At 42.4% G+C, this 15,142-nt stretch overlaps 1 protein-coding gene across 2 annotated transcripts in view; it reads right to left on the bottom strand.

The window, feature by feature from the left end:
- Positions 1-13,554, bottom strand: part of efna5b (ephrin-A5b) — a 78,560-nt gene extending 65,006 nt beyond the window's left edge. Inside the window, exon 1 of one of the 2 annotated variants that reach the window (XM_077003535.1) lies at positions 12,283-13,554. In XM_077003535.1, coding sequence (XP_076859650.1) covers positions 12,283-12,407 — 125 coding nt within the window. In that variant the 5' untranslated portion in view covers positions 12,408-13,554. The remainder of the gene's footprint in view (positions 1-12,282) is intronic. The other variant, XM_077003533.1, reaches the window with a different exon arrangement.
- Between the last annotated feature and the right edge of the window lie 1,588 nt (positions 13,555-15,142).

Here is a 15,142-nt window from a genome sequence, read left to right on the forward strand (position 1 = left end):
TGCCATTAACTATCGTACTTATATTAATGTTATGAAATGAACAGCAAAAAAAATAATAAATACAATACAAATGCAAAAATTCAAGAAACTGTGGCTTGAACTAACAATTATTGTTACAGTTTAAATCACATCATTCATGATGTTGTTAATTGTTCGAACGCCTTGTACTAATTGAAAGAATGAGATGAAGATCCCTACATCAAAAACACAGCAGGAGCAGAAGTCGCCTTTGGTGGCTACTAGAGCAGGTCCATTTACAACACCAACACAACACCGTGGGGAAGACTGGACAAGCACTCTCTTCGCCCTTTTTTAACTAATGTGCTACGTCCAATTTGGGATCAATACCACTCGTAGGATCTCTAAAATCACCATCATACCATAGGTCCCAAGCTGCAAAGTAACAGTGAGGAGATATTGAGATATTATATATATTGCAACAAATACTACCACAGAGCACTTTTGATTAGTAGGAATCTCTCCGAACACTTAGAGGATTGACAGTATGCACTGGGGTGTCTCTTGAAGGAGCTGAGAGACAGAGTACACTCATAAATCCTCTATACATGCATCCGGGATGGCCAGAGTCTAATGCATTCATCAGCTAGTTTTATGACTGTATTGTAGGGATTCAACATAACATAAAGGCACTGTAAAAAGTCAGTTTGGACATAGTGCTTTCCTTGGACTTCTAATAGCCAATGAGTCTAGCCACTGTTTTACAGTAATATTACCTCACACCACTAGTTAACGGTAATGTTCATCTGAGGTCCAAATAGAATATTCCACCATTGATTACCACACTATTATTTATTTTTTAGGAAATTGACTTTGTTTTTAATTTTGGAGTAATTTTTGGATTCCAGCATATGATTTACTAGTAAGGAGAATGTGTTTATCCACAGTGAGCCATTACCAAAGCGGCGTGAAACTGCATTCAAAAATATTAATTAGCATTTGTCTGTGCTCATGTGCTCAAAATGTATATTTTCCAATATTTCTTAGGGTTTGAAAAGAGGATTAGAAATTTCCCACACCGGTCTACAAGGTCAGAGGGCAGAGCTGATTCTTAAGTGCGTAGGCAAGTAACTGAATACTAATGCCCATTGTTACAAAGAACAAAGAATACGCCATTTGTTTTGTGTCTTAAGCAGCTGAGGTTGAAGAAGGTGTAAACACAGAGTATGCATTACCTTAGGTGATGTTTACACCCTAAGATGAGATGCTAGAGTGCCATGTGCCTGGTAAATCTGTGCTTTGGGGAAAAAATGCATTTCACATAGAGAGAAGTAGTTAAAGGAACGTAATGGCTGTGATTGGGAGGCGGGGAGTAATGGCATGGTGTAGACTTTCACGTTAAACATCGACAGGTGGAAAACAAATGAGAGGACGATAAACGCGCCTCAATTTCATCCCGGATATTGTTTTTGTTTGTTGAGCAGCGGTATGTTGTTGTTTTCTCATTTTATAAAGGTTATTAAAAACATCTGTCATCTGTATTTCCTGGTTTACATCTTCAATGGTTAGCTGCATTATCTGTATAGCTAAAATGTTAAACTTTTCAGACCAGACAATCTACAGAACCAGCAAGGAAGAATTCATTAAGTCCTGGGGAAAAAAGCTCCTTTCTTTCCTCTCAGAAGCTCACATAAATGGGCTTTGTCATGTAAAATGAAGAAGAAAAACATTTGCTAATGAATTAGTAGTGAATTAGTAGTTTTTAAAAATTGAAATTAAAACATTTTTTAACACAAGTCAAAGAAAATCCCTCATGAGGTTCATAGGGGTCTCCAGAAAGCTTTGAAGTAAAAAAAAAAAAAAGTCCCAATTAATAAAAGCTATTTTAAGTCATTAGGCTCACTCTCGTCTCCAGTCATTGCTTTCTTCTAAATCCTTAGAAAGTTGACATTCAGGCCCAGATCAGTGTCAGCCTATGTTATGGCCTGTACTGACTGCAAGACCCCCCCACTTCACAGATTGTGGCCAATCTTATGCAGTCTTGGCCGTGTGGGGGTGCTCAGCCCCGCCCACAATCCCCCCCATGCCCAATCAGGCCCCAGCCCTGCTGCTGTGTGCCTGGCTGCACTTTCACTTCGAATTACTTCTGCTTTTCTAACTTTTCCACTTCTGAGCAGCATCAATTATGCACTAAAATAACACTGGGCCCCAGCCTGGGCCATATGACATAAAGGACGATTATGGTCGTGAATAATTCAGACACCTTCGTTCTATGTAGTCGGCCGTAGCGATACCATGGCAGTACCTTGGTTACTGACGTACTGGGAATCTCAATGTGAAAACTTCTCTCCAGCTGCAGTAGAACCTCTACCACCAACACCTCGAGGAAAAGTGAGATCTTCCAGGCTGGGCTCCGTCACGTTCTTCGGAAAAACTGACACCTGTGAGAACGTTCTGGAACGCGTGGACCTGTCATCAGACACTGACGACACCGACGACGGCTCTCAAAATTTGCTCATTATTTTTTTAACTTCCACAACACAGTTCAGTTTTTTTACATGTAGATTAGAAATGCTGCATAATATCTATGTGGAATAAAGTTCCAAGGAATTAACTGTTAGGCGGCATCACAACTGCAACAAGCCTTTTAACCCCCCCACCTTCACAGTACACCTTGGCAGTACACCACCCACCCCCCCCCACCTGACCTCCTTTCCTCAGAGTTGCGTGCGAAGGTTGACCAGCGCGGCTTGCATGTGAGATCACAAACAGCTTTTAATATTTCATCCCCCCCATCACCACCCCCACCCCCACCCTTCTCCGCTATGCAGCCCCGGCCATGCAGAGTGCGTTCCAAGCCTGTTCACGGGAATGCTCCAACCCCCCCACCAGCCCCACCACCACATACATCACACCCATTGCCGGACATACTGACACCTTTCAGAATGGAAAATAATGGCTACACCATCGTCAGCATGTGAAATGACTCCTCAAAAGTCACACACCTTGCCAGACAAATCTTATCTCAAAAAAAAAAAAATTATTCAACATTTTCATAGTCTGATATAGATGAAGTTGCAACTTTTAGTAAAAAAAAAAAACATAAATAAATACTTTTACTTAAAGGTATCAGAAAAACCTATTTCACTTGATAGTGTTAAATGTTTTTACGGTGTTCTACGGCCAAAAAAAAATGAGCCCTTCATAATTATTATTTTGAGTACAGTATTCAGACCCACCACAGTCCACATGCAACCATTCAGACAAGCACGAGTCTGTGTTATAATCGCCTGCATTTGGGGTGGACCGTTAACTGCAATGACACTGGTGGTCTTCCAACAGCAGCACGTAGACCATGAAGACAAAGTAGCGTCAAATGGAGCAGGTGAGACCAAACACTGAAGGTTGTGTTGGCCCAAACGCTCATAGCTCACACTGTATATACAGGGCCGGGCTGGGAGGTTTTTTGTGGCTCATTTTGCTGAATTCGTAAAAAAAAATCCGCTGTCTACTGGTGACCATGTCCAAGACTGCATGTTATTCATTTAGTTAAAACCAAACCAAAACAATACAGAAACTATCAAAAGGTACAGCTGCAGGCATTTATATGAAAAATAGCCTCAAAGTATGTTTAGCTAACAAATGGCTTTTTCTCGTGTTTTCTTATTCATTGGGCAACATATTTCTGTCAACAAACTGACTGGAAAGTAACCGGCAGTAAATTACAGATTATTCTGTTATTTTAGCATGACTATTAAATCGCTTTAATCCGCTGCCATGTCTAAACACAGTACATTTTAGTCCTCAATTTAAGCTCAGAAAACAAAGTGGCCAGCCGTCAGATGAGGGCGTACGCATGACTGGCTATGTTGCCCTTTTGTGTCTGGTCAAACAAGTAGTGCCGTGTTCCTTTTACCATATGGGCTGCCACACCGGGTCACCGGGAAGGCTAGGACGCGTGTGGGATGTGCGGTCGATGGATTCATCTTAACTGCCTTGGTTTCTCAAACCAGGGAGGCTTGTCCATGTTAACCAACCAGGGCAGCCGCAATGCCGGTCCCAAATTGAAACACACCAGCGCTAGGACACACCAGCACATCCACTGCAGCCTTGCTAGGGAAAACGTAAAGGAGAGAGAGAAACACAGCTGGCCTCTTTCCTCTGGACTGGTCTCTGAATAAAGTGGGTGCAAATAGATCAAGAGTTGGTGGTGTGGGGGGGGATCCCTTCCAAACAAAGAAGATTTTAAAGGCAGATCATTTTGGCTATGCAGAGATGTCAGGGCGTCTTCATTTACAATTAAATCCCAACTGAGCTCCTCAGAAATTTGACAGATTCAGGTCAAATTTCTAAAAAAAAAAAAAAAAAAAAAAAAGAAAAGAAAGAAAAAGGGGGGAAATTAAAGATATAAACTTCTCACTTTTTCATGTGCCAAAAGACCAAAGTAGTGTCCAGATTAATGTTGTTCACCTATGTTTAACCAGAGGGCTTAAGGCACTCTAGGGCCTCTCTTAAGTCTTATTTATCTCATTAAGCATTTAAACTAATTAATATGAATGTTGAATGGGAGCAGAGGGGTTTCTGTGGATGGAAGAAGGGAAGAGAGGGGAGAGGGATTTAAGAGGAAGGGGTTTTGTGTCAGTGGACAATAAGCTGATGGCTTTTTAAGCCGTTTAGCAACTCCACGGTATTACCTTGTGAATGGGAGTTTGGAGGGAGGGGGTCTGAATTTGAGAAAGCTAGGGTTACTTTTGTCAGGGAGACTAAACAAACAATCTCCTCTCATTCCCACACTCAAAGAGAGCTGAATAATGCCACCATCATTTCCAGGTAAGCAAATGAAAACAATGGGGATGGTAAAAATCAATGAGTGTGTTTGAAGCGCCACAGAAATGTGGGGCGGTGGTACCGTGGAGTCGACCCAGAAAGAACAGCGAGTGCCAAAGCACACAGGCCGCGGCGACTCTGTGTAATGTTAAATGTCCACTTCAAGCAGGAAAGGAAGTGAGTGAAGGCTTCTAGGAGACGAGCTCTCTCGTGTGATCTTTCTTTCTGCTGCTTGAAGAAGCTGTGGGGTTAGCAGGGATCTGAGGACAATGAAGGATAGCCAAATCTCTTCCTACATTACAGTGTGCTGCCAGGGGCCCGTGACATGGATGCTGCTCCTAACTGCCGTCCATTAGAGGAGGGCGATACACTGTCATTACTGCAATAAATAACACCAGGCAACACTTTTATGAGCATATCATGGATATTGCCAGTACTTCAAAAAAATCACTAAATGCATTTTTTAAACAAAACAAAGATATTTAAATCAGTAATACAGAACCTGTATGCATCCAGTGGTGTCACAGTGGCTAATTTAAAGTACATAGTAATAATAGCTGCTTGGTTGTGTATTGCTGCAATTTTGTGTTTAATGTATTTTTACTTATTTACTTTTTACTTATTTTCCACCATTTTATTTCTTGTTTTACATATTAAATAATCCACAAATGCAGACTCAAAAAGATCTAAATAGTTTAGATAAATCGAAACAGGTCGTTTTTTTGCTGGTCGTATTAAATAAGACATAGCTGTTTCGGTGATTAATCATTTCAATTCCATAACATGATAAAAAAAAGTTTACGTAAAACTAAACATAATATTCATCCTTCATTCAAACACTGTATCAATTACTATTATATTTTTCTCACGTTCTCAAAAAATGCAGGGGCAGATACATTACCAAGGGTGCCACAGGACACCCCCACCCCACAAGCCCCCACCAGCCCCAGCCCTGCCTCTCAACTCAGAGAAGCCCATGCTGAAGCAAGGACAAAGAAGCATTCTGGGGTTAATCCTGTCTGCTTAGGTCCTGCCACAGTGCCCCAAGCTCTAAGATGTCATGACGAATGATGCCAAGAGGTGTTCCCGCAGAGCCCTCCTGACACATGCATCTTTAAAAACCCCCGTTCAGGCACCAGAGCTGCTGGTGCCAAAGGAAGAAGATGGCTAACCCCCCTCCCTCTGCCCAGAATCAGCCCAAACTCCATGCCCACCGACCCCTGGGGCGTAAGCCCCTGCCCCGCATTGTACCCTCTTCCCCTGGCCCTCCAAACAGCATGAATATTACAAGCGCAGTCGCTAACCCCTCTCTGTTCCGTGACACCCCCCCCCTCCCATCGCTCCCTTTGCATTTCTCTAAATACATGCATACTTTCGAGCAGAGCCGTGGAGAGGCATCGACGAGAGGGGAACAATGGTGGCCTTTCAGGCTGACAGAGGCCTGGCGAACAGCAAAGGAGAGGAGGAGCGGTTGCTAGCGTGTGGGAGCCCGGTCAATATTTACGGCACGCTTGGAAGCAGGCGGGACGCTCTCCCCATCCGGCGGCAGGGTGCCGCGGGAGGCGCGAGGTCCTGCAACGCTGCTCCGCTCACAGAATGGACAGCGAAAGCAGGTACGGTAGACAAACGGACCCCTCCGCCCACAGGGGGGTCCTGCGTGCGGGAACTACAAGGACTACACCACAAGCGCGATTTTGTTGGCCGCCCAAAGTCGTAATTTGAAGAAAGTGCTTTAGAAGGAGCGAAACGTGCCTGGGAGAGCATTATTTGGAGTTGCTTAAGAGCAAATGTGTGAATGTGGAATGTCATAGTTGCAGCATGCATGTCTGATAGGCTGATAGGCCTGTCTTATGAGCGGTCATGGCAGATTTTGGAGGCCTGAATGAAGGGTTCATGGCCTTTCAGTATAACTAATTGCAAACAACTAATGCAATGCTGAGGGGGTACGCAAGTCTGTTGAAACTCTTTCACTCTTGTTTGTGTTCAAATTCAATGTAAATATATGAAAATTATGTTTTTATGTATATGTTTTTGTGTGAAGATAAAACACTAAATTTTATTTATTTTGCGCTAAAAGGTCATAAGTGTGGTGACCCCTGCTAAGCATTATACACCAGCGCCCATGTCTGGACCATGCCTGTGTAAAACTTTGTAATTAAAATATGTACTCAGCGCTAGCAAAACCAGCAACATGTTTGGGTGTGCAAGGTCAAATCTAAGACAAAAAAATGTCATGACACACTTATTGTACTTTTTTTTTGTAACTGCCACAAGTTTCCTCCCTCAAAGTGAACTATGCTGTGGCATTTTGATTAATTGATTCATTAAGTCAGTAGAGTTACATGTAGTGGAACTCTGAAATCCACTATGGGGCCAATACGTCCATAAAAGAAAGAAAATTATACTTTGTTAAGTCCAGAAATAAATGGGTAAAAAGGGCTATTTTAGTCATATGTCTGGAACTAAATACTCACACACCAATTTTCAAATTAAAAAAAGGGTGTTAGTGCAAAATTCAATGACAGACAAAATCTATACTGTAGCCAGTGTACATGCCACATGGACACATTTATTCTCAAATATCTCGTCTCTCAACTTTTAAACAAATATCAATTTTCTGTCTTTCTGTTCTCTGAATTTTCTGTGTAGTACTTGACGTCACTTGTTAACGCAAAAAATAAATACACAAAAAACTTTGAAACATACATAAAATGCAGCATTTAGTTTCGAATAAGGAATACTGAGGATTACTCACTATGGCAACATAAATTTAATCAAACACAAAACAGAAGCATCTTATATCACACTCACAAAGCTCGTGCCGTGTAACCAAGGGGAAAAAATCTCTTCTCTGTATTGAGTTTGAACTGAAGTAGACAAAAGTGAATGCAGCCGAAGTCCTCCAGTGCCTGCTCATGTGGGTCTAATCCGTGGTAGCCCTAAACTCAGATGCCCAACTCGGCCAGGGCACTCGGCCACGCCTCAGCGCTCCACTCTCCGCGCTGTCTTCCACACCACGCCATCATAGTCTCTTTTTTCTCGTAACAAAGCAGGCCAAATGCTTTATGTTAAATTCACAAGGGTTCCAATAGCAGATTAAATTCAGCTGAGAAACACAAGATCCCACCTTATCTTGTTTGGAGCGTTTTCCTCAGTTAAATTAAAAACAACTATAATAGTGAGATCACACAAATGTCCCTTTGGTACCTAATGAGTCGTTGCACGAAAATGGTAAAGCAATTTTATTTTTTGCTACTAATGTTAATCCTCTGTCATTCAATCCTCCATCCCTCTAATCCACCATTTTTAGGTAACTTTGTATTAATCTAAGGAATTATGAAAGCTTTTGAGAATTCATAATAATTTGCCATTCAGACTTCTACAGCTCTCTTTCACTTTTAGAACAGCAATGTTTGCACCAGGAGTTATAACTACTATACCATCAATATGGCACATACATTTCAACAGTTTCACTTCCACTAATAATATTAAATTACACTGAAGGACAACATTGGAATTGTAGTTTTTATTTAATTAAAAAACTTCAAACACACCGGCATTAAAATTAAGCAATTTTTGTCCAGCTATACACTTTTTTAAACATGAAAATAAATAAATGTTTGGTCAGAGTAAATCATCTTCCACCGTCTAGCTAGTTTGCTCGGTCGGATAGCACCAGTCGTAAAAACACACAAGCACATTTACAGCATTAAATGCTGAGCATTTCAAAACTCGCAGTACAAATGCACAAGAAGCAATTATGCTACATGTTAGATTGTTACTTCCAAGTAGTTCTACTGACTGTTTATTGTTTACCAATGTATGACAATCAGCTGAACACAAAACCTCGACATGCCGGTGCTTTACAATGGCTGGCCTTCGTTTTGTGAATTAGTCATCACATGCGTCAGTAGGTAAAGGAAGGCACAGCACATTGTGGAGTTGTTAGGCAGGTTCTATTACCACATGGCAAGCAATCACAAACATTAAGTTGGTAATTATCTTACATCACAGTCAGCTGAGAGAGTACTAGTTTTTCTTTTCACTCTCACACACTGTGGATGAGGTGCTGGCAAAGTTGTAACGTAGTTATGTTATTGTAAAGAACAGCACTGAGGCCGGGTCAAAGCTAGCAGGTCACCTACACCAACCCAACAGCAACACAACTGCCCTTCATGCTAGGATTTCAATAACAGGCTGTTCTACATTACATTTTCTTTTATTAAGATTTTTTTTCCTTCAAACTCAGTTTCTACAACTAAGTTTTGGGGTTAAAATGTTTTTTATTATTGTACCTGTCTTCAGTTGTCATAGGAATACCCTGCAACTACTTGCAATAAAATGAGAGCACATTTTTCCCTGGAACATCATGGAAACATTCTCATGAGTGACAGTGCTATCATGTTGCGGCCAAACGTCGGGTCGCTGCTTTGTGAATGCATGATCACGGAGCTCCAGGCCTCAGTCCTGCGAGAACGCAGCCCGAAAAGAAGGAATGGGCTCCTGAAATATCTAATTGTATTCATTGGTTTTCTCAGCCCAGTATGGTATTGGGAAACACAGAGGGTCCCAACGATGAGGGAGAGGGCGGGTGAGAGAGAGTTAGGGGGGGCGGGAGGAGAAGACTGCCCCGGTCCGTATCCCACCCCACGCCACCAGTAGGATCCCTGGGCGTCCTCAGCCCGGAAGGAGTGTGAACCGAGCGCCTTCGTTACGGCCATTTCTAATCGTCGGGGTCACAGTGGGACATCAAATGAGTAATTAAGCAGTTAGCGATTCCAGCAGAGGTGTGAGGAGACCCACGCCAGAACCTGCAGAGTGCCAACAGGGTGAGGACAGGGGAAAGGCTCGGCTCGACTCGGCTCGGCTCGGCCCGACCCGGCTCGGCTCGGTCCAAAGCTCTAGGTGTGGCTGAATCCACGATGGCTGCCAAAGCCAAGCACAAGTGAATCATTGACCAAATACATTTTTAACATTATTATTAAAGCAAGCGTGGTTTCTATATTTTTAAGTCGGTGCGGAGAATGCCAAGCGACTGACTTACACTGGAGTTTCTCCAAAGCAGACAACATAAGGCTCAGACATATTCACACATTCTTTCCTTCTGGTACTCTAGACCCGGGTGCTAATGCCGCGCTCCAGTCAGACGCCGCATTTGGCCCTGTATGGTTCACGGGGCTAGACACTCAGACAAACATCACTGCTGTGGCCTGTATAAAGAAAGGGTCCAATGCGATAGTGTGTCGTCTTTACTGGGCTGCTTCTTTTCCCCAAGACACAAAGCACAGGCTGAAACTGGCTAGTCTCGGCAAACAATTGATTTCTCTCAGCTACGAAGAGGTCAAAAGTTTAGCTAAAGACCACCTCGGAATTAATAGTACTTCTGTGAAAGATAAAGCGTCATGCCTGATTTGTGAAATAACTTTTTGTTCTGGAACTTTTTCAGTAGTATTCCGTACTCGTTAGCACATCTGGAGTAAATTGTTTTTGCAAAAGAAACACCAGTCAACTTGGCTGAAAAATGTGGACAATAATGAAAGTGTGTCTATCAGCATACCATATCAGATTAAACTTGACTTTGTGTTACTCTGTTTGAACAAAGTAGCGCATAAATAAACACTGAACTCAAACCAAGGGAGACACTGTGACCACGAGGCTGAAGGAAAAGCGTACCAGCACACACACTTAAACACTCTATGCAGCTTTACCGAAAGTGGGAAGTAGTTAAAAGTTTGAAGTTTAAATTTAGAAAACTTTTTAAAATATATATTCTGATAACGTTTCATATTTAGGCATTATGAGAAAAACTGTTTTAAGTCAAATATTAAAGCTTAATTCACCAATATTTTGTTGCTGAAATTTCTTCAGGGGAAATATAGAATGGGTAATTATCCATTAATGTGTACATCTACGTTATTAAAGTAATTCACGCAGACTGCGCATATTAAAACAATATATTAACAGTATTGCCAAAATTACTCTAAGAAAAAAACTTTTTAGACTTAAACTCAACTTTAAGATCTTAGCTTGAGAATATCCGACGACTCCATATTAGTGAACCCTACACTTCATCAAAACACTGCTAACTGGAACAGCAGCTTAATAATCAAGCCATAATTACGGATCCGTAATGATCATCACTGAAGTGCTATTTTGGTTCACAACATTCTTATAAGCTTGGTCGTGTTGATTGGCACTCAAAAGTCTGTCAGGTCGTTTCTTAGTATGACTTAGGCTATAGGCTGAAAATATTGCTGTAGAGAATTCTAGTTACGGTACAATTTAGATATTGCACTGCTGTTGAATACAGGTAAATTCGGATATTTTAATCCGTTTAAGTTGTGGCCGAACTCGGTCTGTGACTCCCGAGGCCTCTCAGTATTGGAGCGCGCGAGTTCTCCGCCTCTGCCCGTCAGGAACGGCTCTTACATTTACACAGTCTGTGTCATTTCATTCACACAATATGCTGATAAAACACAATAACACACTAAATGCCCTTTTAGTTTAGGTGTTACTTTTTCTGCAGTAGTTGAAAACTTTCAGCAGTGACCCACGGCCGAGTCATTTAGTCTGCTACGTAGAGCAGTGATTAGAAACATATCACATTTTCGAGTACAGGCCTAGAACAGGACCTAGAATAAAGAGATCATCCATAGGTGTACTAAAGTATTGAACCATTTTTACATTCAGATTTGTGCGTTTTTTGCCTATTCATGGCCTCATGGAGTAAATATTACATACTGTTTACGTGAAAAGGCATCGCATACAGAGCACCAGATAAAATTAAATAAATCCCGATATATATCCCGCACATGCTACGTTAAAAAAGTATATCCTAAGGTAAATTTAAATTTTATTTATTTTATTTTATAACTCGCAAAACTATAGGCTATCGCTTATATATTATCACTATATTGTGCTTCAATGTATTTCGTCAGGCAACGGCGGACGTAACTATGCGATTTTCACCTTACTTTATTAAACCCGCCAAAGAGCAGAAATAACGCGTGAGAAACAGAAACTGAGAATATAGCTGTCCCGCCATCAAATACTAAGATGCGATGCATAGCCTATCTGTATTTTATTTTATTTTTTATGAACGCCTAATTCTTGGTCTTAGTACTTGAAAGACACTGATAAACCAGTTAAACAGTACAGTCGGGAAAAAAAAAACGTTCGTTCAATTAAATGACGGTGTGATATAATACAGGCTGCGGTGTACAAAGACAAACACCCAGCAGGTAATCCGCAGTCTCATAAGCGCATTTAACAAACATGTTACCTTACTGGAACCTGCGCCACTATTATACTGTAGCATCCCTGTACTGATACCTGGCATTGATGTTCCCGTGTTAAAGTTACGTGCAGAAAGTTCAGTGTGGTGTGTTTAGACACAGATCCAATGTGTACATTGTATAAAATACAGTAGGGCTACAGAGGACGAACTGCAGTGGGGAAGGGTGAGATGGAGGGGGGAGCGCCTACCGCACTCCTTACCTGGGGTTCGTTCGGTTCCAGTACACGGCATAGCGGTCGGCCATCACCTTGGAGCTGGGCTCTTGGCTAAATACACACATCCACAGGACCAGACAGACGAATGTGATCATTTCCACGTGCAGCATCTCTACAAAGTTCGACTCTTATTCCTCTTGGATCTACGCTGCGACTGCTGCTGTGCGTCTCTGCTCTTTTCAACCCACTTCAGTTTCGGTCAGCTCGGTTTCGTTTACATTTGTAGGCTCGATGTCCTCAAGGTGCAGCTGGATTCATATAACAAGTTCAAGGTGTAATATAAGAAAATACGAAAATGTCCTAGAGCTTATTTACAAAAACAGCACTGAGATTTTTCCTGCTCTGTAAACTTGAAAATGTCGAACCGGTAAGATGACTCCGCCGAGCCAGAATCAGGGATTTCGACAACGGCAGTCAGTGTCCACAGTATATATCGCTGTGACTTTATATATTGGCGGTGTCCTGTAAGTTTAATGTGCCAAACATCTCTCACGCCAACAGTACAACGCGTGCACTTGACAGTATTGGAGCACAAATCCGAGCCAGTACAAGTCCTGTGATTAACAGAACCTTTGGAGCATGCTTCACTTCGTAGACGAAATCAAACCCTTTTTCCCCGGTATTTATGTTGTTCTGGAGATATTTTCGCAAAGCTGCAAGTCGTCACCTCTTGCAGGAAATCAGCAGTGCAAGGTTAGTCCCAAGAATTTCCGAAGAGTAGAAAACGTGTCCCGTGTCAGTACCACGTCTCGGAAACCCGAACTCTCTGCGTTTCTGCAACTTTTAGAATGACATCTGCGAAGAACCGACGCGGTGCAATCTCGTTTTGCGCTCTCTTCTCCTAAGACTGTCCGAAAGGGCTTGTGTCCTGTCTCAGCGCTGTCTTGAAAGTGTCACGGATGAGATGGGGAGGAGTCCCTTCGCCTGAGCGAGACCGGAGAGTCTGTCTCATGTGCGTTTGGACCGACGGACGTGTTCACCCAGGATCCGAGCGCCGACATTCCAGTGCGTCATTCTAATAAACGACGGACGTGCAGATAAAGCGCAGATCATTCGTTATTCCGCGCAGTTTTGGCCCAGTCTTTGAGAAGGTGAGCCCAAAGACAGTCAATCGCTGAAAACGCGAATGTGGATTCGGTTTCAGCCGGATGCCGAATAGTCCCATTGGTCCAAATTTTGAATGGGCGTTACAAGAGCTAAATAAAATCCCTCCTCTAACCTTGACATAATTCAATTAATGAAGGTAACTGGTGGAAGCAAAACTGAAACAGTTCGTCCGAGGGGAGAGAGAGAGAGAGAGAGAGAGCGAGAGAGAAAGAGAGAGAGAGAGAGAGAGAGAGAGAGAGAGAGAGAGAGAAAGAGAGCCCGAGTAAGAGAAAGGGAGAGAGCTCTTTGGTAGGCAGCTGGACAGATCACCGCGCAAAGGGCGTGTATGCACCACGGATCTTATCACTATAATTTTTTTTTTACAATCTGGTCTTTTTAGTAAATTAACATTTATTAGTCTTGTTTCGAGGCGAATGTTATTTCTCTTACCAAACTAGGCTGATCATTATGCAACGTAGCCCATCTTATCACCCATGGAAAGGCTGATGTTCATTGACGAGTCTTATTTAGCATTAATTTTAACAACATGGATTTTTTTCTCATTTCAACTGTCCCGGTGAGAATACAATTCATGTGACTCGTGTATGTGTTCAGCAATCGTAATCGTTATTCAAATGCGCGCAACACAATTTCATATTATAAATGCCATTTTGTTTAGAGTCTCCACTACAAATATACCTGAGTTTCATTCTCTGGGTTGCGCTTTTATGGACATTTAGTTTAACATTTCTGAATAATGCAAAACGTCTTTGTTGTACATGTTCAGGATACCTATGATAATACTCAACTGTATGCCAAAGTCCCGCCGCTGTCAGCATCTTGCGAGCCCATCTCACTTGTTGCGTTTTGAAAGGTGTCGATCCGGTTCGCTCACACGCGCCTGGACGCCCCATAGCGGAGGTGAGGCAAAGTGTTGAACACCCATTATGTAAATGTAAACCTAACATTGACCCGGTCGTGTCATTTGCAGTACAAAATGACTGTTCAAAGTAGAACGTGAGTACAGCTTTCTAATTTAAGGCCGAAGGCTGAAGCGTTTATTTGTGTAAGTAAACTGGCAGGGGCGAAAGGGAGCAATTCAGACTTTCGAAAAGCGAACTCCAGCAAAGCGGTAAGTTGTAGCAGGCTTTGCTTTTGCATCTGATATTATTGTACTCACTTGTTTTAAAAATATGATATGTTACGTATCAGAACACCACGTATGAGATCATAAGCCTCAGCTGAGGACGAAAAATTCAAACTGCTGTGTATTGAAGCAAATCCTAACACCTGCCTTTAATGGCATGAGCATGTCTGGCTGGTGGAAGTTCACCTCCCCTAATTACAGCCTGATCCTCCTCACCGGCCGCCGCCTCCTGCATGCTGGTCAGCGGGGGGAGGGGGGGGGTGCTGGTCAGCGGGGGGGAGGGGGGGTACTGCTCACGCGCTTTTAGAGCGTCTTCCCAACCGCAGGGTATTCCTGCAGAGCTATAAACAGATCCCATGCTGCTTTCGTCTTCTTTCGCCACAAAAACATGATTTTCTCTCCCTTGGAACACGGAAACACAGAGAATTGTTTGGTCACCTTTTATAACTTTGAACTTTCCTTTGAAGATAGTTGTAATAGAAATAGTCGAATCCGAAAACTGGAGAGATCATTTTGGATTGAATGTTACTGGGGAAGAGAGAAAGGGCCAACATAGTCCTTAATATTGACAATGAAATGCTTGTGCAATCTTGGAAACTGCACTGGAAAACT

The sequence above is a fragment of the Brachyhypopomus gauderio genome, chromosome 4 (assembly GCF_052324685.1).
Source record: "Brachyhypopomus gauderio isolate BG-103 chromosome 4, BGAUD_0.2, whole genome shotgun sequence".
Taxonomy (NCBI): domain Eukaryota; kingdom Metazoa; phylum Chordata; class Actinopteri; order Gymnotiformes; family Hypopomidae; genus Brachyhypopomus; species Brachyhypopomus gauderio.